The sequence below is a fragment of the Crotalus tigris genome, unplaced genomic scaffold (assembly GCF_016545835.1).
Source record: "Crotalus tigris isolate CLP2741 ecotype Arizona unplaced genomic scaffold, ASM1654583v1 scf7180000017753.6788120, whole genome shotgun sequence".
In the NCBI taxonomy this organism is placed as follows: domain Eukaryota; kingdom Metazoa; phylum Chordata; class Lepidosauria; order Squamata; family Viperidae; genus Crotalus; species Crotalus tigris.
The window spans coordinates 3,866,132-3,894,121 of NW_024096615.1; the positions used below are offsets into that span (position 1 = coordinate 3,866,132).

The window sequence follows — 27,990 nt, forward strand, 5'->3', positions numbered from 1 at the left end:
ATTTCATTAATGCATTCTGTAAGTCTAAGCACTGACAAATCCTCAAAAATATAAGGTAAGAGAAATATTTATTTAAATTTTGCACAAGGAGTATATAATGGACAAATTCAATCAAGGAGTAAGTGCAATCAAATGAGGATATACAGATGATTTTTTCATAAGAAAACATTATGCAATCGTGCATTGTTTTACAGTTATTGGATTTTTTTCACAGCGGTAGATACATTGCAAAAAATTTCTGTATTTCCAAATGACATCCTTTTATATAACTTTGGGGATTCTTGCAGTTACCAATTAAACAAATGGATATAGACAAGTGGAGTTATATTAAAAAATATATTTTGGACATAGATGAAGTGCAATTTCAAAACTCTAGTAAGCATTTCCCTGCTTGAGGATTTTGACATCTTCATTTGCATGTCATTTTTTTCAGTAGTCCAGAATCTTACATAATGATGTCAAAAACATGAACCAAAACTTGAATCTCACATCAAAACATAGGTTTATACATCTGAACTTGTTCCTAGTCATATACATTTCATTCAGACTAAGGAACTAGACATCTTATTCAATTCATAGCATTTCTGTAATTGTATCAAATTAATCTTGGTCCAGGTCTGGCTTATTAATTTCTGATTTTTAAGTCCTTATTCTTTAACATAAATTGTCCAGGATTATCCTACTGTTTTCACAGTTTCTGCAGACACTGTGGATCTACAGAGCAGCAAATATGCCCATTCTAGAAAAAAGATAAAAAAGTGATTTATTATACAGCAGTTTTTTTAAAGTAAGCATATATCCCTAGAAACATTGAAATGGAGGGGGGGGGGAATCATCCATTAGCACTTGTTGTTCAATTGTCCTGCATACACTTTTGTTTGATGTTCTAGTTAGATTAATCCAGCAATTTTCATTTACCATCCTTTAATGACTAACATCAGTTAAAATGAATACTTGAATCCCTTTTTTACATTTAATTATTTGATACCTATGCACAGTAAATTATACTCATGATCCCTATATTAATATTCCTTTAGAAACAGAGCATGCCACTGTGAGAGATGAAAATATAGCCCCCTTCTCATATAATAAGATAGGGCTAGAACAAACCTGAAATAGGCCCCACAGAAGTGATTTGAAGCTTTAACTTGAACTTTATGCTGTTTCTCAATAAGGACGCACTATTGTACTCTGCTGAGCTTTGTGCAATATGAAATTGCAAAGTAGGTAGTTCTGTGTATATTTGGAACATGAGTATTGTAATCATGGGAAAAGAGGAACTGAAATTAGCTGTTGGATGTGGGTTCCAATGTTACATGGATATATGTGAAAAGTTATGTTCAGCAAAAGTCAGCAGAAGTCAGCAAAAGTCAGCAGACCATCTGACTACAGTCTTAGAACGAGAAAGGATATAAAAGGTTGGGACTGGGTTCCAGAAAAACAAAAATGTGTTCACAATGAGAGACGGGTTGCCTTGGGTAGGGGAAAAGTTATATATACCAACAACTCAAAGAGTCACTTTCATGCACCTTTGCCATGACACAAAATCAGCAGGGCATTTTGGATTTGTAAAAACTTTACATTTAATTAAACGGCAATTTTGGTGGCCATCCATGAAAAAGGACATAGAAAGTTATATTGCCAGCTGCCCAACATGTGCATCTGCAAAGAGGTTGCAAGGGAAATCGCCAGGGCTATTACAACCAGTGGCAAATCCCTCAGCCCCCTGGAGGGAAATAGCCATGGATTTTATAGTGGAATTGCCAGAAAGCAATGGGAATACTGTTATCTGGACAGTCACGGACTTGTTTTCCAAACAGGTGCACTTTATCCCTTGACAAAACATTCCCACTGCAAAGGCCTTAGCAAAACTTTTCATCCAGCACATTTACAGATTGCACGGGGCACCCCAATGCATCATCTCTGATAGGGGAGTGCAATTTACGTCTGCATTTTGGAAGGAATTTTTATCCCTCTTAGGGACCACTCAGGGACTGACATCTAGCCATCACCCTCAGACAGATGGACAAACGGAACTGTGTCATTCAGTACTTGAGCAATATTTGAGATGTTTTTTAAATTTCCAACAGAGTGATTGGACGGACTTACTCCCTTTTGCAGAAGTTGCCTACAATGCAGTCCACTCCAGCACAGGCTACACTCCTTTTCAAATAGCCAACGGTCAAAGTTTCAGCCCCATGCCAGAATTAACCCCAAACGAACCAATGATCCCATCATTGAAAGAATGGATGGAAAAACTACAAAACACCTGGCCAATAGTTAGAAAAGCACTAGATGAAGCTAGGCAGGCATACAAAGCACAAGCCGATAAAAAAAGGGTTGAGCCTACACCATTTATTATAGGTGAAATGGTGTACCTATCTACAAAATACCTAAAGTCTTTACAACCCTGTAAAAAACTTGGACCAAAATATATAGGGCCTTTTCCAATTAAAAGAATCATAAACCCAGTAACAGTAGAATTAGAATTACCAAAAAATCTCAGGCAATTTTTCATTGCAGCTTGCTGAAAAGAGAGCATCAGTCACCTCTACGGCCAAAAATCCCCCCCCCACCACCTCCAATCATGGTGCAGGGCGAACAACACTTCGAAATAAAGGAAATCCTTGACTCTAGGAGATATCATGGAGCAGCTCAGTACCTAGTTGCCTGGAAACACCTCCCTCCCTCACAAAACGAGTGGGTCAATAAACGTCATGTCACAGCCCCAAAGCTATTGAAGACGTTTCACACAGAGTATCCTAACAAGCCTGACTAACTTTTATACCTGTTTTGTTTTCTTTCAGGTGGATCTCTCTTATTTTTAAGGGGGGCCGGATGTCAGAATCCAATTATACTTCATCTCCAGTTATCAAATATAGAAAACCCCAATTCTGCCTTCTCTGGATTCTGCCATAAGAGGGAAAGAAGGTGGAGAACAAAGGGGCTTTATGGCCCTCACTTCCTTCAGTATACTTCTAAGGAACTGAATGTGTGTATTGCAAAAGAACTAACCATAAGAATGGGGCCGTTTTCCTTTCATGTAGTTTCTTTGAAGTCTCCATCCAGCTGAGCAGTAATGAAAAGGGGGGTGGGAGTGTAATGCCTGAGACTGTCGCTGAAAGAGGGGGTTGATTGGGTGGGGCTACTGGGGAAACCCTTAAAACCTTGAATTGGAGAGCTTGGACCCCAAGTCCTGTCTAGCACGCCTGCAACCACCTTTTCTTAATAAAGGATTCCTGTTGGAAGAATTATTCCAAGAGTTCTGTCTTCTTAAGATGCAAAGTGGGGTGGGTCCTTACAGAGTGACTGCAAAGTTGAATCCTTTGGAAAGGACGTTGGTTTCGGCTTTAGTGAGGATCCTATCTGAGATGATATGCACTGTTTGTTTCATGTGTGGCTGTGAGGGAGGAGGGGTTTGTTTCTGGCATTCTTGTAGTCTTCGGAGTTTGTTGATGTGTGTGTCTGTCTTGAGGGTGGTCTGTGTTTCGGTTCTCCAGACGGCGAGTTGTTTGGATTTGTCCCAAAGTGCGGGGTGGATCTTGTTGCTGAGTTTGAGGTGAAGTGTGAGGAGATCTTTGTTGATTCAGTTTAGGAGGAATCTTTTTGTGCGAAGTTCATCTCTGATTAGGGCCAATTCTGTTCTTTTCAGGATGCGTTTGGTGGCTGCAGAGTTGGAGTGGAATTTCAGTTGGAAACATATGGGGATTAAATTTTGATCTTGGCAGTTGCGTAGGAAAGCGATGTCACATAAAATGGAAGCTCTTTGAACTTCGAGTTTTTCATAGGTCCTGGTCAGATGGTGGATATCCTCCCCGTAGAGATGCAATATTTGTTTTCTGAGGTGTTTCTGAAAGCACCAGCCTGAAGATGACGAATGAGACTTCGTCGAAACGTCGCCAAGACACTTCCAATTTGACGTGGGAGAAAACCCGAATAACCAAAGACATATATATATGTGTGTGTGTCTGTGTATGTATGTAGGTCTTTGGTTATTCGTGTTTTCTCCCACGTCAAATTGGAAGTGTCTTGGCGACGTTTTGACAAAGTCCCATTTGTCAGGCTGGTGTTTTCGGCTTTGTGTTTCTAGGAACACCAGCCTGAAGATGACGAATGGGTCTTCATCAAAACGTCGCCAAGACACTTCCAATTTGATGTGGGAGAAAATGTATATGTATATATATATGTATATATGTATATATGTGTGTGTGTGTGTATATATATATATATATATATATATATATATATATATATATACACACACACACACACACACACACACACACACACACACACACACACATATATATATATATTATAAAATTTGGATTGCTAACAAAGAATTAAGGGAGAATGGGATAGCTATTTCAAGTTTCTTAACTCTCTTCAGCCAAACTTACCTTTCTGAGATTCGAGCCTGGGCTGTGTGCATGTTATTATATATATAATAAAAATAAATAGTATACAATCACCAGGAGAATTTAAGTATAAAAAATACTTTACTAAAACCACCAAGCTTTCGTTGGGAACTCCCAACATCATCAGGGCTAAAAGCCAGTTAACAAGGATGACTTAAATAGGTTTGGCTGACATTTGCACCCGGTCCTGGACCGTGTCACCGGCCCTGGCTGGTCAATTTGTATTCCAGATGTTTCTTTGTTACTCCCATTGCGTTTCCTTCTATCATTCTTCCAGATCACCCCACCTACTGTTTCATTGCTAATACTCAAATTTGTTAACACCCTTTTGTCCTCCTTCCTTCTGATGGTATTAACTCCCACTTCATCCATCTTTCTGCTACTTATTTCGGGGGTATCTGATTCTCTTCTAACACTGCCATCAATCCCACTGGGGCTCCAGTTGTTTTTTCGCACCCCCTTTAACTGTGGATCGATGTTTTCCCTCTGTTCTATACTCTTTTTTTCTCTCCTCCTTACTCCTATGGGTAGTGTTTATGCAGACGTTGTATACTTGGGCACCCATACTCCCATCCCCCACCCTGGCGTTCCCTATGTCCACCGTCTTATGCTGTTCTATCTGTTGGTAACCACTGTCCCTACCCAAGACAGTTTTTAAACACTTGTTATGGGGGGGGTGTAGCTGCTGGTGGAAATGGCCTTCATCTATGGCTGTTCGTCCATTCACAGGACGGGGTAGAAGGGTACTTCCCCCCTTCTTACTGTGCAAGTGTTCATTCCACCTTTCTCCCCTCCTTCTCCCCCCTCCATGTCATATGCTCCTCGCTACTGCTGTTGTCGATGTTTTCCCTCCGTTCTATACTCTCTTCCTTACTCCTACGGGTAGTACTTATACGAACGTTGTATACTTGGGCACCCATACTTCCCTCCCCCACCCTGGTATTCCCTATGTCCACCATCTTCCACTATTCTATCTGTTGATAACTGTCACCCCTAATCAAGACGGGTTTTAAATACTCGTCCTGGGGAAAGTCCAGCTGCCGGTGAGAATGCCCTTCATCTATGGTTGTTCGTCCATTCACAGGGCAAGGTGGAAAAGTGCTTCCCCCCTTCTTGCTGCGCGAGCAAGTGTTCATTTCGCCTTTTCGCCTTCTTCCTCCCCTTCCCCATGTCACGTGCTCCTCACTACTGCTGTCCATAACACCGAGTTCCGAAGTCTCATTGCTAGATCTTCCGAATTCTCCACTACCATTGCCAAGTTCCAAAGGTGAGGATCTATCGGGATAATGTTGATAAAGGCACGAATCCTCTGTCAGCGAGCGCCTACATGCATCCGGCAACGGTGAGCTCCTCAGCTGTTCGTCGGAATAGCGCTTCCATTGATTGGGTGCCAAAGAGATGTCCCTGGCACGCTGGGGGTCAATTAAGGTCCCGTGCATCCGTTCGGGGCGGGGATCAAGTACCTCACCACAACCACAATCTTGTAAGCATCGGCCAGACTGCTTCTGGTGATTGGAGTGGTGGTTGGAATCCCACTTCCTCAATGCTTGTTGTGCTGGGTATAGATCATATTGATCTATACCCAGTCTTTGATTGAGTCTTTGTTAGAGAACCAAGCTTCTTTCAGTAGCCGGCCTCCTTTAGTGGCATCACCAGACATAATACGTGTATTCTCAAAGTCAAATTGATGGCCATGTTGTGCCATGTGCATCCATATTTGGGAATGTTGTTCGCCCCTTCTTATGGCTAACTTATGCTCATGTAAACGGGTTCTTAGCCATTTAGCTGTTTCGCCCACTTAATTGCTATCACAATTTTTACAACTAATTTTGTAGACTATCGCCGATTTATCCATGGCAGGAAGTGGGTCCTTGGGGTGCATGACTTTGGACCGCAGTGTCTGATTGGGTTTGTGGGCCACTTCTATCCCATGGGGGGCCAGTAGTCTAGCTGTTGCTTCTGAGATGTTGTTGATATAAGGTAGAGAAATGCGCGTTTTTTGTGATGGCGGTTCCTCTCTCCACCGATTGTCTCGAGGGTGTGGTGTGCTGCCATGCTGTCTAATAAATCTCATAGGATACCCATTCTGTTGGCAAATACGGAAGACGTGTTTCCTTTCTTCCTTTTTAAACTCCTCCATGCTGCAGTGGGAGTCTACGCGCTTAAACAATGCTTTAATGCAGCTAGCCTTATGGGACACTTAGAAGAGAACCAGATACCCCCGAAATAGGTAGCAGAAAGAAGGATGAAGTGGGAGTTAATACCATCAGAAGGAAGGAAGACAAAAGGGTGTTAACAAATTTGAGTATTAGCAATGAAACAGTAGGTGGGGTGATCTGGAAGAATGATAAAAAGAAACACAATGGGAGTAACAAAGAAACATCTGGAATACAAATTGACCAGCCAGGGCCGGTGACGCGGTCCAGGAGCCGGGTGCAAATGTCAGCCAAACCTATTTAAGTCATCCTTGTTAACTGGCTTTTAGCCCTGACGATGTTGGGAGTTCCCAACGAAAGCTTGGTGGTTTTAGTAAAGTATTTTTTTATACTTAAATTCTCCTTGTGGTCGTATACTATTTATTTTTATTATAAATATGCCCGGGAGTCGCATTTTTATGGACATCATTAAATATATATATGTATATATGTATGTATGTATGTATTAAAAATTAACCTAAAAATTGAGGAACGTAGTCTCCTGGGTGTATACATATTCGAAAGATAAAGACGAGCACCAGGAGATAAAACAATTAAATGTTTAATAAATAGATAACCTAGCTTTCGATGGCTGTATTGCTGCCATCATCGTCAGGGTGTTAAAAGCCAGAGGGTGGGGGAGCTCGTTTATAAGCACAAACGCGCCTGCACATGCTCATAGACCTCGTTATGGGGCCCGGTCGATTAATCCTCCCATCACTCATGTCAGATGTATTTCTGAGTTCTAAGTTCCTGCAGCTGATTACTTCTCTGTTGCGCGTGGCTCCTAAGCTGGGAGGCGAGCATTCCATGTTACTTCGCACCAGAGTAACCTGTGTAACTGCAGACCAATCCTGCGATGAAATCCCAGATCCGGCTGTCTCCCTCCCCTGTGTCCAGGGGCATGCTACCCCATCCGTGCTCCCATCTTCCCCTATAGCCCCCAACCCACTGCCCTTCCGTGCATGGGATGCACAGCAGTTCATTACGATCTTCATTCCTGTCAGTTTGGCGTCCGATTCAACTCTCCCCTTGAGGAAATTCCAACTGCGGTCTTCGCGCGTGCGCCCTCACACGTCCACCGTGCTACTCAGGAACGCGTGATGGGACCTTTAATGGGGCGATTGCAGTCATCATCCACCCCAGAGGTTCCGATCTTCAAACAGGCATCCAGGCCAGGTGCAGCAAGCGGACCATCCGGAACGCAGGCACCAAAGTCGCCGTGAGGAGAGCTGTCCTGCTTCACCTCAAGAGTGGGGGGGGAGGAGTGCTCCATACCGTTCAATAGGTCAGACGCAATATCGAGGAGGGGGAGGGGGAAGGGGAGGTGTGTTTGGAGCATCCAGGGCACCAGGGGGTGGGTGTATGTATGTATGTGTGTGTGTGTGTGTGTGTGTGTGTGTGTGTGCTACTTTCACCTCCAAAGTCATGTAGTGCCTGGCATAAATAAGAGTGATCCATCTAAACATTATTCTGATTAACACAAATAACTGATTTTAATAAAACTGCAATGCCATTTACTTTGGCTGTAGGAACCTAGAGCAAAGATGAAAATGTTTCTATATTTTATAAAACCAGTTAAAGAAAGTTCTACTTTTCCCATACCTTGCATTGGCAGAGAGTACATTCTGTACCATGCTTGATCCAGGATGATCCAGTGAATCGGACTACATTAGTTTCATCCAGACAAGTCTTGGTAATAGCATTTTTAATGGTGTCTGCTTGACAAGGATCGATGACACAATGTGGGCAACATTCATTCTCAGGGAGTATGCTGAATTCACAATCCATCTCAGGACAAGACAAAGGCCAGCAGTCAACCTCCCCCTGCTGTTAAAAAAGCAGATCAAAGGTTATGAAGTATGTTGTAATAATATGTATATATATATATATATATATATATATATATATATATATATATAATTATGGATGTAAGTATTGTATGTATGATTAAGATCATCATTATTGTTTGCTAAACCATGAAATATTGAAAGCCATCTGATTGCTGTCATGGGCTATGTGCTAAGAACAGTAACTTAAGTTATTAATGAAACTTCCAGGAAAAATAGGGAGTACATATAACTCTTTCATTGTCCTAAAAGGCACCTGTTTTGAGCTGATTTATTCCCACAGAGAATATTATATATTTGAATTAGATCAGGACTTCATAATATTTATATCTGGCTTATATCAGGCTTATATCAGGCTTCATGAAATTGGAAATCTATGTTTAGCCCAACAAAGAATAGCTACCTCCGAGGCAAATCTATTTGATATTATCTGGTTGTGATTTTCCATCACTAACAGTCCTACTGAGACCTATAGAACTTATTTTTGACTAAAAGTAAATTGTTTAGTATTCCTATCCATTGCTCATTTGTGATGTTTATGTGTTTGCAAATGCTGAAACTGAACAATGCCTAAGTTGATCTGAATTGCCCCATTATCTTGGAGAACTTTTCTCTGTGTGTTGTAAATGAACTTTAAGTCAAATATTTTCAGTATATTTTTAGTTATCTCATTTTTTTCTTGCAACCATGATTAATACCAATGCATTGCTTTGATGCCAATATTCATGTCTATCTGCTATTATGTACTTGTCACTTATCTGAAATTTTAGTCAAAATTATTTGAGAAATATAAAAGAACTATATAACTAATGTAAATTAATAAACAATAGTTAAGGTATATATAAATAATATCACTTTAATCGCGCCAGAGTTCATTTGAGAACAAAAAGTAAATAAATGAATAAATAAATAAAATAGTGGGAAGACTTACCAAACATTGGCACTGTTGACAGTTTTGAACCCATGTATCCCCACTATTGTACATGATCTCCCCACTTTGATGTAAACACTGACTACTCAGCCTTGGATCACATTCGGGACAGCAGAATAAATCAGCAGTGGGATTTTCACAGTCACAGACCATTCGTCGGCACATTACATAGCCAGTCTGCCATTGTAAAAGATAGTAAAATGTCACTTATGTTACACTATTATGACATGAAAAATAAAAAATATTTTGCAGTAGTTTGCAGCACTAAGGATTGAAGTTAAAGACTTTTAAAATCATTTGTAATTTATAATAAGGATGACCTAAAGACAATATTATTTACAACTGAAAAAAAATTAGAGTAATTATCCCAAGGTAGTCAGATAGAACATTGAGTTAGGTAGACCATTATTCCTCTTCAGTGTAAAGTCCTAGCTATGCTATAAATTATAATTATTTTCATGTTAATCAGTGAATACTAATATCTCTCATGTAGCACATCAACCACCCCACCCAAAAATTGTGTTTTCAAGTCTTTCTCATTTTTTTATTTTTTCACATTCCCAGAGGATCTCCCAACTCACTTGGCAAGAGCAAACGGAGCATCTATCATTTTCCAACACCCAGATTTGTCCATTGTGTTTGATCTTCCTTTCATGGATACAGTCCCCTGTGCAATTCTTCCCATGAGGGCATCGACAGTCATAGCCTCCATCCAAATTAAAACAGATTGTGTCATTGACACAGCTGTGCCTCCCAGTTCCACATTCATCAATATCTATAGAAAGAAGTGGAGGCATCAATCAATATCTGAAACTGGCCAATAAAAGAAATCTCAGTAATTTTCAGTTGAAAATTGTATTTTTATAAATGTTTGTATGTTAAAAAATAAAAAAAAATTCAATAAAAAAAAAGAAAGGCCTGAATTCCACACTAGCTTACAGCAAAAATCTATTTTATTGTAGTTAATTATAAGAGCAATTAAAATACACGAAAGAGCACCATATGTTTCATTTTATCTGAAGAAAGATTGTGTGGCAGGAGTTTCTGTGTTTAGTACTGTGTAGCAGAAGGCATGTTAAGGATTATGGTCTTCTATACAATGCTATATCAGGTTACATGTTATTTTACTTAAATGTTTCAAAAGGTATTGAGCTGACAAGTTAAGTAGCTAAACAAAAAAAGGGAAAAGCAAGAGGGTTTTTTCAAACATCTTTTGCAAAGCATAAGAGGCTTTAAGCATTTACATAAATGCTTGCTAGAAATGAGAAAGTGCTATGCATCAGTAAAACTCAATGTTCATATTCATTAGAAAGTATCAAAAGTATGTCTAATTTACCATTTTGAATACATTACACACATTTCATAAATATTATCCTTTTTTAATTATAAGCAACAAAATTTGTTGGCAAGAATGAAAATACATTCTCTTTAAAAATAATTAAATCTTTGTATACACACACACATTTGGGGAACAGGAAATAGCATACTGCTTATTTTAGGAAGTTGCAGGAATGTAAAGAAATCCTTTTTTAAAATCATCTATAGTGTTTCAGAAGATTGGGAGTATATCACTTAAAGGCTACAAATTTCAATAAATCAATGTTTCACTTGGTTCTATTTGTCTTGTTTTAAGACTACTGTGAAAAACAGATCGTGTTTAGCCTTATTTATGCAGAAATGTTGAAAGTTCAAAAGGGTTCACAAAGTTTTAAATACCAATGTACATTTTTTCAAAGATATGTGAAGAACCAAACTTTACTCAAACTTTAGCCAATTTTTGCTTTATGTGGCATATGTAACTATTTTCACTCCCATGCAATTTTAAAAAGCATCCATTATACAAACACTTTGCAACTTCTGCCTCCCAGCTACTTTGAATAAAATAAATGAGGAAAAATGAATAGACACAATGAAAATACTACATATGTATACAATTTCTCAAACCATTAGGAGCTGCACACACACACACAAACACACACACATTCTTTAATTTATTTTTCTTCTGTTTCTGCAAACATTCTTTTTTGATCTTGTGTTATAACTACAAATGGCTATCAAGAATATACCTAATCTTATTAATAAGAGCAAATGTATTATTACTAATTTAAAAAATGTGTACAATGACAAAGAATTGGCTCAGATGTGAAGGACAGGTTCCTTTAAGGTGGCCATGCTTTTAAAGGTGTGCTACATTAGCATTTTGTGTACATTTGCATCATAAATTCCCAGCAATGATTTAGAGTCCTACTAATACATATTTTAAATGCTTTATTTAAAAAATATTGTAATAAATCACATGTTTAAATAATGTTTTTAATACCAAGGGCATTCTTCTAAGTTTTTACTGCATAGTAAAAAACATGGGAAACATAATTTAATTTTTCACACCTACAGACCCCATCATTGGCATTTATTTATCACTATTCATTTGTTACTATTTGCCCGTAATCTTGATAAGTATTGGAATTCTTTCTTGTTCAAAATTAGTGAGGAATATATTCAGTTGCAGGCATAATCTGGATATTTTTACTTATGATAAACATTTAGTTAAGAGATAATTGTAGATTGAAGTGCTGCCAGTAAATTTAATAAAATGAATCTTAGAATGATTAGTTCTGATTAACTAGTTTTTGAAACAATTTAGCTCAGAATGTTTCTTAGCAAATTTTCAAGTTCAGCTAACAATAATTATTTGGACATTTTATTCCTAATACTATTGTTGTGTAAGAAATTTCATATTTGGTAGCAATTTTAGGAGATTGAATTGTGACATTTATTAAAGTTTGCTTGCAATTGCTGTTATTGGAGTGCTATTAGGAATGGGAACATTCACTCACATGAATTGATTTTATACCATTATTGTTAACAAGTGATTTAACGTCAGTTGCTGAATGTCAAGAATATATCCATATAGTCTTTTTTACAAAATCTCTAGGATTTAGAATTATTTTGCAAGGGGAATTGAATATTTTAAGGAATAAAGGAAGGCTAAATCAGCCTGCACTTGATTTTCAGCAGTTAATTGTTAATATCTCTTCTTTGTTAGCATTTGAATTATTATAAATTTTAGACAAAAGTTAATGATGGATATTTTTGTTCAATGCTATCAATGTGTTTTTCTTGTGAGGTGTATTTCCAGATCATTTATCCCCTTTCCTTCTTTTTTTAAAAAAATAGTTCCTCAACATTATTTTCACAAATAAACACACACATGTATTTTGTTCATTTATTTGATGTAACTTGAACTTTTTATTATTCCTTGTAAATTTTTTAAAGATTCCATTAATTTCTCAGAAAATAAGAATTTATTTCTTATTTCTCTTACACCATTTATTGATAACTTTTTTTTAAAAAAAACCAATGTGATGACCCTTTATTTCCTACAGGTTGTATTAATATTTCGTAGAACACTAGATGTTCCACTCTGTTGGCTGTTTACATCTCTTCTGGATTTTTTTTTTATTTTGTGGGCATTAAATAAATTGCCGTAGAGGTGACTGATGCTCTCTTTTCAGCAAGCTGCAATGAAAAATTGGGTGTATTTGCCTGAGATTTTTGGGTAATTCTAATTCTACTGTTACTGGATTTATGATTCTTTTAATTGGAAAAGGCCCTATATATTTTGGTCCAAGTTTTTTTACAGGGCTGTAGGGACTTTAGGTATTTTGTAGATAAGTACACCATTTCTCCTATAATGAATGGTGTAGGCTCAACCCTTTTTTTATCGGCTTGTGCTTTGTATGCCTGCCTAGCTTCATCTAGTGCTTTTCTAACTATTGGCCAGGTGTTTTGTAATTTTTCCATCCATTCTTTCAGTGAAGGGATCGTTGGTTCGTTTGGGGTTAACTCTGGCATGGGGTTGAAACTTTGACCGGTGGCTACTTGAAAAGGAGTGTAACCTGTGCTGGAGTGGACTGCATTATTGTAGGCAACTTCTGCAAAAGGGAGTAAGTCTGCCCACTCGGTTTGCTGGAAACTAAGAAAACATCTTAAATATTGCTTAAGTACGGAGTTCATTTTTTCAGCCCCCCCCATTTCCTTGTGGGTGGTGGCTAGATGTCAGTTCCTGAGTGGTTCCTAAGAGGGACAAAAATTCCTTCCAAAATGCAGACGTAAATTGCAACCCCCTGTCAGAGATGATGCGTTGGGGTGCCCCATGCAATCTGTAAATGTGCTGGATGAAAAGTTTTGCTAAGGCTTTTGCAGTGGGAATCTTTTGGCAAGGGATAAAGTGCACCTATTTGGAAAACAAGTCCGTGACGGTCCAGACAACAGTATTCCCATTGCTTTCTGGCAATTCCACTATAAAATCCATGGCTATTTCTCTCCAGGGGGCTGAGGGACTTGCCACTGTTTGCAATAGTCCTGGCAATTTCCCTTGCAACCTCTTTGCCGTGGCACATTTTGGACAACTGGCTACATAACTTTCTATGTCCTTTTTCATGGATGGCCACCAAAATTGTCGTTTAATTAAATGTAAAGTTTTTACAAATCCAAAATGCCCTGCTGATTTTGTGTCATGGCAAAGCTGCATGAAAGTGACTCTTTGAGTTGTTGGTATATATAATTTTTCCCCTACCCAAGGCAACCCGTCTTTCATTGTGCACACATTTTTGTTTTTCTGGAACCATTCATCTGTTTCCAAACTTTTTCTGAATTCAATTCCAGTTTGGCTGTCCAGTTGTGGTTTTAATTTGGCTTGGGTTCTTGTGGTTACTGGTGCTGCCAGTTGTGACTCTGCCATTATTGGTCTAGAGTCTGTGGTTCGTGCGCTGTTATATTGGGGCATGCGAGATAGAGCATCTGCCAGGAAGTTCTTTCTTCCTGGTAAATGCTTGAGCTTAAATTGGAACTGGTGAAAATGCTGGGACCAGCGGGCTTCTTTGGGATTGAGTTTCCTGGACGTTTTCAGGGCTTCCAAATTTTTGTGATCAGTCCACACCTGGAAGGGGATTTTGTTGCCTTCCAGGAATTGTCACCATGTGAGTAATGCCCAACGTATCCCATAAGCCTCCTTCTCCCATACGGGCCAGCGCTGTTCTGTTTCCGTGAGTTTCTTGGATGTATATGCACAGGGTTGCAATACTCCTTCATTGTTTTCTTGTAATAGAACAGCCCCCACTGCCACATCACTCGCCTGTATTACGAAGGGCTTGTCCATGTCTGGGTGCCTTAGTACTGGTTCGGCAGAAAAAAGTCTCTTTAGGTAAAGATAAGAATGTCATCTAAGTAAACAAGGACCCCCTTAAACAGGTGCTCCCTTAGAACAGCATTGATTAATTGCATAAAGACTGCAGGGCCCCCTTGTAATCCAAATGGCAAGACTTTGAATTGATAGCACCCCATGGGGCAGTTAAATGCAGTCTTCCATTCGTCCCCTTCCTTAATTCTCACGTGATAGTAAGCTTCCCTTAGGTCTAGTTTAGAAAAAAATTTCCCTTTCGATAGGTGTGACAGCATATCTTTCATGAGGGGCAGAGGGTATAGGTTGCTTTCACTGATTGTATTCAGGGCCCTATAATCCACGCATAAGCGTAAAGAGCCATCCTTCTTCTCTCTAAAAAGGACCGGGGCAGCCACTTTAGGCTTGGCTGGCTCAATGAAACCTCTCTCTAGATTTTTTTTTATAAATCTTTCCATTTCCTCCTTCTCCTTTGGGCTCATGGAGTATAATCTGGGCTTCGGGAGTTTTGCCCCAGGCTTGAATTCAATGGTGCAGTCTGTGGGTCGGTGGGGGGGGGGGAGCTCATTCGCCCTTTCCTCACTGAAGACTTCAGCAAGGTCTCTATATTCCTCTGGTATTTCTGTTAATCTTTTTTCCTGTCCTATGGATGCTTTTTCTATTCTTGATTCTGGTAGCCTCCCTTGGGGTTTTAAGTCCATAGGGTCCCCCTTCGGGAATTTGATTTCTGTCGTCCTCCAATTTACCCAGGGGTTCCATTTTTTCAACCATTCCATCCCTAGAATCATTGGGCATTCCATACCTGGGGTCACCACAAACGTTATGTCCTCTTCATGTTCGCCCAGGGAGAGGTGTATTAGTAGAGTGGCTAGGGTAGCTGGCACCCCCCCTGCTATGGATCCATCTAACTGGCCAAATGAGATTGGTTGTTCCAGTCTCCTCGATGGGATGCCCAGATTCCCCACTAGTGTTGGGCTAATGAGGCAGCGGGTGCAGCCAGAGTCTATTAAGGCTTTCACCTTCACAGCTTTGGGCATGGGGGGGATTAATATAATCACTGTCTTGAGGATGGGTGTGATGTGTCCACTTACCAGGGGTTCGCCCTCCGAGCTGTCATCTGAGGCATCCACCGGCCCTGTGGTGTAGGCTGGAGTTCTTTCCCCTTGGTGAGCAGAGGTGGGGGGTTCTGCAATCATTCTCATGGCCGTTTTTTTTGGCTTAGCTGAAGACTTTCCAGATTTGTTAATTGGGGATCTGTCTGGGTTGTGCTGGGGGGCCTTTGAGCGGCATTCTACAGCTCGATGCCCTTCTCTTCCGCACTTGAAACACCCCATTTGCTTCTTGGCTGTAGCCGATGATTTCACTGGTTCGTGCATCAGCTCAGGCGGGGGGCGGCTCCATTGTTTTCCTCGGCGGTGCCTCTTCAATATGTCGATCTCTCCTTCCTCTGCCAAGACGTACCATTCCTCAAGTCGATGTGGGTCCCCTCGGGGCAGGCAAGCGTCATATAGATCATAGTTTAGTCCGTCTTTGAAATGGCTAAGGAGGATGTCTTCTGGCCAATTCAGTTTGCTGGCAATGGCCCGGAATTCTTGTGTATATTCAGCCACCGGGCGTTTGCCTTGCCTCATCGTTTTTATCCTTTCACGGGCTTTGCGATCAGCCAGGGGGTCTTCAAATCGTCTTCTCAAAGAGGACATGAAACGGTTGAAGTTACTGAGTTCTGGGGCATTGGAGTCATGCAAGTTCACCACCCAATCTGCAGCCGGTCCATCCAGGGCAGATTGCACGATCCGGATGCGGGCTTTGTCACTGGGAATGTCCTGCCCGTATTCCTCCATGTAGCTGAGGACTTGGGTTAGGAAAAAGCCCAAGCGTGTTGGCTCCCCTTTGAATTTCACCTCCAACGGTGGACGTCTTGGAATGGATCGGTGCCTCCGTTGTTGGTGGTAGTGTCTTCCGTCCAGATTGCCATCTGTGGTCCGGTAGGGGGTGGGGGCTACTGGATCAGTAGATGTCCCTGGGGTTGCAGGTTCCACGTCCCCCTCGGTGTATCTCCCTTTGCGGCTCCAGTTGCTGGGGCGGCCGTAGGGCTCAGGATTCTCCTCTCCTAGGGAGCTGAGAGTTCTCTTCATCAGGTCAATAGCTTTCTCTAGGATCCAGTCTGAGTACGGTGCCCAGCTTCCTCCCTCTTCACTTGCGTGCAGGGATTTCTCCATCTCCTGCTTCCATTCTGGTTGCTTGGTCCCCCGTCTCAGGGTCACCTTTCTTGATTCCTTTCCCCACTCACTTTTCTTTCCAACGCCCATTGACCAGCGAGGCTTGTGGTCCCGTGTCTCCACCACTTCTTCCCCTGAGGAATCTGACCTCTCGGCTCCCAACATCTGGCAAGGTTCCAACTGGGTCAGCGGCTCTCTTTCCAGGGAGTTTTCCCCCTCTCTTGCTCCATTGTCTGACATGGTAAATTTTTTGCAAAATCCCCCGGCAAGGGTCTCCCTTCCAGGTGGATTAATTTTGCAAGTCCTGTCTAATGTAAGGACCCACCCCACTTTGCATCTTAAGAAGACAGAACTCTTGGAATAATTCTTCCAACAGGAATCCTTTATTAAGAAGAAATGGTTGCAGGCGTGCTAGACAGGACTTGGGGTCCAAGCCCTCCCATTCAAGGTTTTAAGGGGTTCCCCAGTAGTCCCACCCAATCAACCCCCCTTCCAGTGATAGTTTCAGGCATCACAATTCCACCCCCTTTTTTCTTTCTTCCGTCTGGATGGAGACTTCAGATAAACTACATGAAAGGCAAATAACCTTCTTTGTTATGGTAAGGTTCTTTGGTGCTAACGCTTTGAGGTTACAATAAACACACATTCAGCATTCAACTCCTTAGAAGTATACTGAAGGAAGTGAGGGCCATAAAGCCCCTTTGTTCTCCCCCTTCTCTCCCTCTTATGGCAGAATCCAGAGAAGGCAGAATTGGGAGTATCTATATTTGATAATTAAAGATGAAATATAATTGGATTCTGACAGTTTGCTTGCAATTGCTGTTATTGGAGTGCTATTAGGAATGGGAACATTCACTCACATGAATTGATTTTATACCATTATTGTTAACAAGTGATTTAACGTCAGTTGCTGAATGTCAAGAATATATCCATATAGTCTTTTTTACAAAATCTCTAGGATTTAGAATTATTTTGCAAGGGGAATTGAATATTTTAAGGAATAAAGGAAGGCTAAATCAGCCTGCACTTGATTTTCAGCAGTTAATTGTTAATATCTCTTCTTTGTTAGCATTTGAATTATTATAAATTTTAGACAAAAGTTAATGATGGATATTTTTGTTCAATGCTATCAATGTGTTTTTCTTGTGAGGTGTATTTCCAGATCATTTATCCCCTTTCCTTCTTTTTTTAAAAAAATAGTTCCTCAACATTATTTTCACAAATAAACACACACATGTATTTTGTTCATTTATTTGATGTAACTTGAACTTTTTATTATTCCTTGTAAATTTTTTAGAGATTCCATTAATTTCTCAGAAAATAAGAATTTATTTCTTATTTCTCTTACACCATTTATTGATAACTTTTTTTAAAAAAAAACCAATGTGATGACCCTTTATTTCCTACAGGTTGTATTAATATTTCGTAGAACACTAGATGTTCCACTCTGTTGGCTGTTTACATCTCTTCTGGATTTTTTTTTATTTTGTGGGCATTAAATAAATTGCAACATATACTTGAAAAAATTGCTCTGTTAAAAATGATACATATAGAATAAAGTTAGATATCATGTTTGCCTTATAACCAGCTGAAAACTTAGTGAAGACAAATACACACACACTCACATTTACTCATAAAACACAAATACATATCTCCAAATGGCTAGTGCCCAATGTCAACTCACTAGGAATTAGATTCGAACAAGTGTCACTTATTGCACATAAAAAAATTATACTGTTCAGAGGACTGGGATTCAGCATTAATAACCACACTGATTTAGTTATTTCAAATTTATACTTTAGAGATGTGTAAATGCAACATAATTTCAACAGTATTATTTTTTCTTTATTATGCTTGCATTATGTTGTATTTTTTTACTCTAAATAATATAAGGGCAGATTATTTTGTATCACAGTTTTAATATTGCCAAGTACTTGAAAGTAAATTTTATTTGAAAAAATATGGATGCTTCATTGGGTCTTCTTGCATCCCTAGACTCTACCTTGTGATGCCAGTAATCTAAATTTGGAGTATCAACAGGCATCATAGTCCTGCCTATTGTCTTAGGACACAGGTTGGCAACCTGCGACTCCGGAACCGCATGCAGATCTTTGAGCCTTCCCCTGTGGCTCCCAGCCTCCTCTGCCATTTGCAGACACAGAGACAATTGCTCTTCCCTGCTTCTCTCTGTCTCTGTCTGTCTGTCTGTCTGTCTGTCTGTCTGTCTCTCTCTCTCTCTCTCTCTGTGTGTGTGTGTGTGTGTGTGTGTGTGTGTGTGTAAAAGAGAGTGCACTCACAGTGTTCTCCAAGAGCTGAAAAGCGTATTGGGCAGAGCTCCTCCCTTTGCTGTGTCTCTGCAGGAAGCAGGAAGCAGGAAGGGCAGGAGAGAGCTAGCTAGCCCAGACGGAGTTGAGGTCCATGAGTCATAAAAGAGCAGATTGCCTACCCCTGAGCTTGTTGGAGAACAGCTTGAAGCCAGCTTGCCAGGTGAGCAGCAGATAGGAGAGAGGGAGGGGGGAGAGAAAGAGAGAGAGAGAGAAGGAGAGAGAGAGAGAGAGAGAGAGAGAGAGAGAGAGAGAGGAAAGAGAGAGAGCGAAAGAAAGAGTGGGGGAAGAGGACTGGCAGACCAAGGGTAGATAGAGAGAGAGGGAGGGAGAGAGAGAGAGAGAGAGAGAGAGAGAGAGAGAGAGAGAGAGAGAGAGAGAGAGAGAGGAGATAGAAAGAGACCCTTTTTGACATCTAAAATGACGATAAGACACTGCTATATTCTTTTTACCTGTTCGGGTTTTTCCCGCGTAAAATTGGAAGTGTCTTGGCGACGTTTTGACGAAGTCCCATTCGTCATCTTCAGGCTGGTGTTTTCAGCTTCGTGCTTTGAGCAGCAATGTGTGGTCTTAGCTGTTTCTTCCTTTTAACTGCCAGTGGGGGTATGAACTGATTGGGTGGGAGCGTGGCTGTTTTCTGATTGGGTGGAGGTGTGTTCTGAATGGTTAGGGGCTTGGCTGTGCTCTGATTGGCTGGGGAGTGTTCTGTTTGGTTGTGCTCAGGTTAGTCTGAGTTGCAGAGGGGTTTAAGATTTTGGGCTGCCTTGCTATTTTTTGGCTTCGCGTTCGTGGTCGTGCCTCCTATTCATGGAGGGTGTCAGTTTGCTTCATGTATGGATTGGAGGGGTTTAAAGTGGCTAGTGATGCAGCTGTGGTCTGGGTTCTGGTTTGTTGGTCGTGTGCATCTTCACGGTGTGGGCTTGGGTTTGTTTTTTTGTCGTGGATGTGTGGTGGGGTGACATCCTGTGTTGGTTTTGTGAGTGTGGGTTACGGTATCATTTTTTGGTTAGGGAGTCGTTTGTCAATAAGGGCGGGTTTCCAAATGGCTGGTAGGCGGGAGGTATCATCTCGCTTGTTCATGCTGTGTGGCGTTTTTCTATCTCGATGGCTTCTCTGATTATTCTGTTATTAAAATGTTCACTTTTGGCAATGGTTCTGGTATTTTTAAAGTCAATTTCGTGTCCTGTGGCTTTAAGGTGGTGGACCAGGGAAGATGTTGGTTCCTCTTTTTTGACTGAGTTCTTATGTTCTTCAATGCGTGCACTTATTCTTCTGTTGGTTTGTCCGATGTATGTGGTGGGACAAGTGGTGCATGGGATTTCGTATACTCCTTGATTTTCTAATTCAATTTTATCTTTGGGGTTTCTAAGGATGGTGGATATTTTTCTGTTTGTGCAGAATGCTGTTTTGATGTTGTGTTTATGGAGGATCTTACTGATTCTGTCTGTGGTGCCTTTTATGTATGGGAGGAGGGCTTTACCGTTTTCTTGTTCTTTGTCTTGGATTTTAGTGGGGGTTTCTTTTTGGATTAGGTTTGTAATCTTATTTCTATGGAATCCATTGGATGTTAGTACATTGGTGAGAGTGTGTAGTTCGGGTTTTAGGTGTTGTTCGTCAGCTAAGTGTTTTGTTCTGGAGATGAGTGTCTTGGCTACAGAGTTGATCTGTGATGGGTGGTGGTGTGAGAGAGCGTGCAGATAGCGGTTGTGTTCTGTGTTTATTCTGGTAGATGGGTGTTGTCCTGGGAAAAAGCACATTGGATTTTCTTGTGGGGGGACTAAGACATCCAGGAAGTGGAAGTTGGGTTGTAGTTTCTGTTTTCCCATGGTGACACCTGGTATTTTTGGGGGTGTAGGGCGGTTGAGGTCGTGTTGAAGGAAAGGTTGTCCAGTTTTTCTTTCCACCATGCTGGGCCAGATTATGAAGGGTTGTCGGTCTACGTATCTGAGCCAGAGTTTGGGTTGTGATCCGATTTTTCTAGAGCTTGGGTTTCAAAGTCTTCCATGTAGAGGTTGGCAATGACAGGTGAGAGGGGTGATCCCATGGGTGCTCCTTCTGTTTGTTTGTATTTTTGTCCATTATAGATGAAGTATGTGTTGGATAAGCAGTGGTTGGTCAGATCTAAGATGTGTTTGGGGGGGTTATATTTGTTTTGAATAGCTGTCAAGGCTTCTTTGATAGGCACTTGGGTGAAGAGGGATATGACATCGAAGCTCACTAGTAGTTCGCTGGGCTGTAAGTTTTGTTTCTTTATGATCTCTATAAACTGGAATGAGTTTTTTACGTGTGAGGTGATGGATTCTGCATAGGGCTGTAGTTGTTTGGCGAGAAATTTGGCTAGGTTTTGTAGAGGTGAGCATATGGAGCTGACTATAGGTCTGAGTGGGGTTCCTTCTTTGTGTATCTTGGGGAGACCATAGAGTTTGGGGCATCTGGATGATTTCTCTCTGGGAATGATTCTTTGCTGGATCTCTTCGCTAATGGGGGAGGCTTTTATCTTGGTTCTGGTGGTTTTTTCCAGGTAGGTGGTGGGATATGTATTTAGGGGTTTGTATGTGGAGTCTTGGAGTAGGTTGGTTAATTTGGTTTGGTAGTCAGATGTGTTCATAACCACCGTGGCGTTGCCCTTGTCTGCTGGTAGGATTATTATGCTGGTGTCTTCTTTCAGGTTACGTAGTGCTGTCTGTCCTCTTTGGGTAAGTTGCTTGTTGGGTGGCTTGCTTGGTGCAGAGGATGTTGGGATTTCAGAGTCTGATTCTGTTAGCGTCGTCGGGGTTGATTTTGGTCAGGCTGGTTTCAACTCCACATATAATGGTTTCAGTGGGGATGTGTTTGGGAGTGACTGCAAAGTTGAATCCTTTGGAAGGGGACATTGGTTTCGGCTTTGGTGAGGATCCTATCTGAGATGTTATGCACTGTTTGTTTCATGTGGGGCTGTGAGGAGGAGGGGTTTGTTTCTGGCATTCTTGTAGTCTTCGGAGTTTGTTTGGTGTGTGTATCTGTCTTGAGGGTGGTCTGTGTTTCGGCTCTCCAGACGGCGAGTTGTTTGGATTTGTCCCAAAGTGCGGGGTGGATCTTGTTGCTGAGTTTGAGGTGGAGTGTGAGGAGATCTTTGTTAATTCGGTCTAGGAGGAATCTTTTTGTGTGAAGTTCATTTCTGATTAGGGCCAATTCTGTTCTTTTCAGGATCCGTTTGGTGGCTGCAGAGTTGGAGTGGAATTTCAGTTGGAAACATGTGGGGATTAGATTTTGATCTCGGCAGTTGCGTAGGAATGCGAGGTCGCATAAAATGGAAGCTCTTTGGACTTCAAGTTTTTCATAGGTCCTGGTCAGATGGTGGATTTCCTCCCCGTAGAGGTTCGATATTTGTTTTCTGAGGTTTTCGCGGGTATTTGTATATAGGTCTTTGGTTGTTCGGGTTTTCTCCCGCGTAAAATTGGAAGTGTCTTGGCGACGTTTCGACGAAGTCCCATTCGTCATCTTCAGGCTGGTGTTTTCAGCTTCGTGCTTTGAGCAGCAATGTGTGGTCTTAGCTGTTTCTTCCTTTTAACTGCCAGTGGGGGTATGAACTGATTGGGTGGGAGCTTGGCTGTGTTCTGATTGGGTGGAGGTGTGTTCTGAATGGTTAGGGGCTTGGCTGTGCTCTGATTGGCTGGGGGAGTGTTCTGTTTGGTTGTGCTCAGGTTAGTCTGAGTTGCAGAGGGGTTTAAGATTTTGGGCTGCCTTGCTATTTTTTGGCTTCGCGTTCGTGGTCGTGCCTCCTCTTCATGGAGGGTGTCAGTTTGCTTCATGTATGGATTGGAGGGGTTTAAAGTGGCTAATGATGCAGCTGTGGTCTGGCTTCTGGTTTGTGGTCGTGCCTCCTCATCGGTGTGGCTTTGGGTTTGTTTTTTGTGTGGATGTGTGGTGGTGACATCCTGTGTGGTTTTTGTGAGTGTGGGTCTGGTATCATTTTTTGTGTTAGGGAGTCGTTTGTCAATAAGGGCGGGTTTCCAAATGGCTGGTAGGCGGGAGGTATCATCTCGCTTGTTCATGCTGTGTGGGCGTTTTTCTATCTCGATGGCTTCTCTGATTATTCTGTTATTAAAATGTTCACTTTTGGCAATGGTTCTGGTATTTTTAAAGTCAATTTCATGTCCTGTGGCTTTAAGGTGTTGGACCAGGGAAGATGTTGGTTCCTCTTTTTTGACTGAGTTCTTATGTTCTTCAATGCGTGCACTTATTCTTCTGTTGGTTTGTCCAATGTATGTGGTGGGACAAGTGGTGCATGGGATTTCGTATACTCCTTGATTTTCTAATTCAATTTTATCTTTGGGGTTTCTAAGGATGGTGGATATTTTTCTGTTTGTGCAGAATGCTGTTTTGATGTTGTGTTTATGGAGGATCTTACTGATTCTGTCTGTGGTGCCTTTTATGTATGGGAGGAGGGCTTTGCCGTTTTCTTGTTCTTTGTCTTGGATTTTAGTGGGGGTTTCTTTTTGGATTAGTTTGGTAATCTTATTTTGTTGGAATCCATTGGATGTAAGTACATTAGTGAGAGTGTGTAGTTCGGTTTTTAGGTGTTGTTCATCAGCTAAGTGTTTTGTTCTAGAGATGAGTGTCTTGGCTACGGAGTTGATCTGTGCTGGGTGGTGGTGTGAGAGAACATGCAGATAGCGGTTTGTGTGTGTTTTCTTCTGGTAGATGGTGTGTCCTAGGGAGCCATTGGATTTCTTGTAGACTAAGACATCTAGGAAGGGAAGTTGGTTATTAGCTTCTGTTTCCATGGTGAACTGTATTTTGGGGTGTAGGCTGTTGAGGTGTATGAGGAAGTTGTCCAGTTTTTCTTTCCCATGTGGCCAGATTATGAAGGTGTCGTCTACGTATCTGAGCCAGAGTTTGGGTTTGTGATCCGATTTTTCTAGAGCTTGGGTTTCAAAGTGTTCCATGTAGAGGTTGGCAATGACAGGTGAGAGGGGTGATCCCATGGGTGCTCCTTCTGTTTGTTTGTATTTTTGTCCATTATAGATGAAGTATGTGTTGGATAGGCAGTGGTTGGTCAGATCTAAGATGTGTTTGGGGGGGTTATATTTGTTTTGAATAGCTGTCAAGGCTTCTTTGATAGGCACTTGGGTGAAGAGGGATATGACATCGAAGCTCACTAGTAGGTCGCTGGGCTGTAAGTTTTGTTTCTTTATGATCTCTATAAACTGGAATGAGTTTTTTACGTGTGAGGTGATGGATTCTGCATAGGGCTGTAGTTGTTTGGCGAGAAATTTGGCTAGGTTTTGTAGAGGTGAGCCTATGGAGCTGACTATAGGTCTGAGTGGGGTTCCTTCTTTGTGTATCTTGGGGAGACCATAGAGTTTGGGGCATCTGGATGATTTCTCTCTGGGAATGATTCTTTGCTGGATCTCTTCGCTAATGGGGGAGGCTTTTATTTTGGATCTGGTGGTTTTTTCCAGGTAGGTGGTGGGATCTGTATTTAGGGGTTTGTATGTGGAGTCTTGGAGTAGGTTGGTTAATTTGGTTTGTAGTCAGATGTGTTCATAACCACCATGGCATTGCCCTTGTCTGCTGGTAGGATTATTATGCTGGTGTCTTCTTTCAGGTTACGTAGTGCTGTCTGTTCCTCTTTGGGTAAGTTGCTTTTGGGTGGCTTGCTGGTGCAGAGGATGTTGGTGATTTCGAGTCTGATTCTGTTAGCGTCGTCGGGGTTGATTTTGGTCAGGCTGGTTTCAACTCCACATATAATGGTTTCAGTGGGGATGTGTTTGGGAGTGACTGCAAAGTTGAATCCTTTGGAAAGGACATTGGTTTCGGCTTTGGTGAGGATCCTATCTGAGATGTTATGCACTGTTTGTTTCATGTGTGGCTGTGAGGGAGGAGGGGTTTGTTTCTGGTGTTCTTGTAGTCTTCGGAGTTTGTTGGTGTGTGTGTCTGTCTTGAGGGTGGTCTGTGTTTTGGCTCTCCAGACGGCGAGTTGTTTGGATTTGTCCCAAAGTGCAGGGTGGATCTTGTTGCTGAGTTTGAGGTGAAGTGTGAGGAGATCTTTGTTAATTCGGTCTAGGAGGAATCTTTTTGTGTGAAGTTCATTTCTGATTAGGGCCAATTCTGTTCTTTTCAGGATGCGTTTGGTGGCTGCAGAGTTGGAGTGGAATTTCAGTTGGAAACATATAGGGATTAAATTTTGATCTCGGCAGTTGCGTAGGAATGCGAGGTCACATAAAATGGAAACTCTTTGGACTTCAAGTTTTTCATAGGTCCTGGTCAGATGGTGGATTTCCTCCCCGTAGAGGTTCGATATTTGTTTTCTGAGGTTTTTGCAGGTGTTTGTATGTAGGTCTTTGGTTATTCGGGTTTTCTCCCACGTAAAATTGGAAGTGTCTTGGCGACGTTTCGAAGAAGTCTCATTCGTCATCTTCAGGCTGGTGCTTTCGGCTTCGTGCTTCTAGGAGCAATGTGTGATTGTAGCTGTTTCCTCCTTTTAACTGCCAGTGGGGGTATGAACTGATTGGATGAGAGCTTGGCTGTGTTCTGATTGGGTGGAGGTGTGTTCTGAATGGTTAGGGGCTTGGCTGTGCTCTGATTGGCTGGGGGGTTGACTGTGCTCTGATTGGCTGGGGGGTTGGCTGTGTTCTGATTGGCTGGGGGAGTGTTTTGTTTGGGTGGGGGCTTTGTTGTGCTCAGGTTAGTCTGAGTTGCAGGGGGGTTTAAAATGGTGAACTGCCTTGCTAAACCCACTTATGCATTGTCGGGTGCTGAGTGGGTGTGGCCCATTTACTGGGTGTGGCCAATTGGGTGGCCCATTGAGTGGGCATGGCTGCAGTGGTAACGGCAGACTGGGTGGGACTAAAAAGTTCAATCAATCAATTCCAACTTTGCAAGATCTTTTTTTTCCCCGACAAGTTGAATTTGACTGATTGATTGAACCTTTTTTTTTTTTTGCACATGGCGGCGGAGGCCTAAAGCGAAAAGGTTTTATAAAACTCAGCTGAAGGCCTAGGACTGGGCGGCGACGTGCATGCCCACAGAGAGGGCTCTGAGTGCCGCCTCTGGTACCCGTGCCACAGGTTCGCCACCACTGCCCTATACTATACCTGTACATTTGGTTTTTCTTGCCTAAATGTAGAACTTTACTTTTTTCACCATTGAATTTCATTTTGTTAGATAGCGCCCAATGTTCAAGTCTGTCCAGATCCTCCTGTATCTTAAGCCTATCTTCTGGAGTGTTGGCTATTCCTGCCAGCTTGGTATCATCTGCAAATTTGATGAGTTCCCCACCTATCCCCTTGTCCAAATTGTTGATGAAGATGTTGAAGAGCACTGGGCCCAGAACAGAGCCCTGGGGCACCCCACTACACACTTCCCTCCATGTAGATGTGGTTCCATTGAGGACCACATGCTGAGTACGGCTGGTCAGCCAGTTATGAATCCATCTGGTGGTGATGCTGTCTAACCCACATTTTTCTATCTTATCAAGTAGTAGCTTGTGATCTACTTTATAAAATGCCTTACTGAAGTCCAAGTAAATTATATCCACAGCATTCCTCTGATCCACTAATTTTGTCACTTGGTCAAAGAATGCAATAAGATTTGTCTGGCATGATCTGTTTTTGACAAACCCATGTTGGCTTTTAGTAATGACTTTGTTTGCCTCTAGGTGCTCGCTGATTTGTTGTTTATCTTTTCCAGAATCTTCCCAGGTATTGAAGTCAGGCTGATAGGTCTGTAATTTCCTGGATCCATTTTTTTTCCTTTTTTGAAGATGGGAACTACATCAGCTCTTTTCCAGTCCTCTGGCAGTTCCCCAGTGCTCCAGGATCTTTGAAAAATATAGTTCAGTGGTTCTGAAATCACATCTGCCAGTTCCTTGAGAACTTTGGAGTCCTGGTGATTTAAACTCGTCTAGGCTGGACAGGTGCAAGTGCATGCGCATGCACGCTTTCATTTCACCACTCACGCAAATGGAGCTGCATGTTCATGTATTCTTGCTCATCACTTGTATGGAACCATCCCCTCTCTCCCTCCCCACCCTTCAGTCTGCAATGGCAGGAAGGTGGGGGAATTCTGCATTAGGAAATGCCCTTAAGCAATGTGGGTAGGGATATTTCTCCCACCAAAAGAAATGAAAAATTCCTTAGATGAATTTCCTACTTAGTTTAAGATTAAGACTGAGTTGAGGTCATTTCTTCTTTCCATGATATCCCTTATTTCAAGAAGGCTCTTAGTCTTCTCAAAATATTTTAGGGAAAGCAGATGTTGCAGAAAGAGCAAAGAAGTTGAAAGCTCTTTTGGGGGGACATGGAAAGAGGTGAAGGATAATCCTTATGGAAAAGTATTTTATGTGTATTGATATGGTATTGATTTTTTCTGAAGTAAATGGGTCAGATTGCTGAAATAATGCTCAGTTCCAGATAACCCCAGTTTAGTGGGGATATAAATTACAATAGAGATATTTGTTTGCTATTTCCTTTATAAGATCTTTGGACTCAACACAATGAATTCTTAGCCTACATCAAGACAATTAGCATCACTCAAGCACAATTTCATAGGAATAGCAAATGAAGTATGATGCCCCTTTACCGACCTTCACATGATTCTCCACTAGGTGAAAACATGCCATTATCGTGGTAACCATCCCTGCACTCACAGTGGTACCATCCAGGTAGGTTAATACAGGTGGCACGGCTGTCACACTGAACAAAGCCATCTGAACATTCATCAATATCTGCTCAATAAATAGAAAACAACATAAACCATAGTATCAGTCCACAGAAATGGCTGTTGTTTGTGGACATATAAAGAAATTGATATATGAAAAGTATTTATGTTTTATAGACTAAGATACAATATACTAAAAAGGAACTGAAGTGTAATAAGTGTTATCTT

At 41.5% G+C, this 27,990-nt stretch overlaps 1 protein-coding gene across 1 annotated transcript; it reads right to left on the minus strand.

Moving 5' to 3' along the window:
• Positions 1 to 67: 67 nt before the first annotated feature.
• Positions 68 to 27,816, minus strand: NELL2 (neural EGFL like 2). The gene is made up of 5 exons (XM_039340577.1): positions 27,689 to 27,816; positions 9,976 to 10,169; positions 9,395 to 9,571; positions 8,219 to 8,443; positions 68 to 739 (listed from the first exon to the last, which is right to left on the minus strand). Exons 1-5 carry the CDS (start codon positions 27,717 to 27,719, stop codon positions 689 to 691), a joined length of 678 nt encoding a protein of 225 aa, XP_039196511.1. The 5' UTR covers positions 27,720 to 27,816; the 3' UTR covers positions 68 to 688.
• Between the last annotated feature and the right edge of the window lie 174 nt (positions 27,817 to 27,990).

Bases quoted from the DNA above. Each gene is read 5' to 3' on its own strand.
- NELL2 (XM_039340577.1), bottom strand. From the start codon at position 27,719: ATGTTTTCACCTAGTGGAGAATCATGTGAAG. The intron at 9,572-9,975 runs GTGAGTTGGGAG...TTACAATGGCAG, and splicing joins GCTCCGTTTGCTCTTGCCAA to ACTGGCTATGTAATGTGCCG. The intron at 8,444-9,394 runs GTAAGTCTTCCC...CTTTTTTAACAG, and splicing joins GTCAACAGTGCCAATGTTTG to CAGGGGGAGGTTGACTGCTG.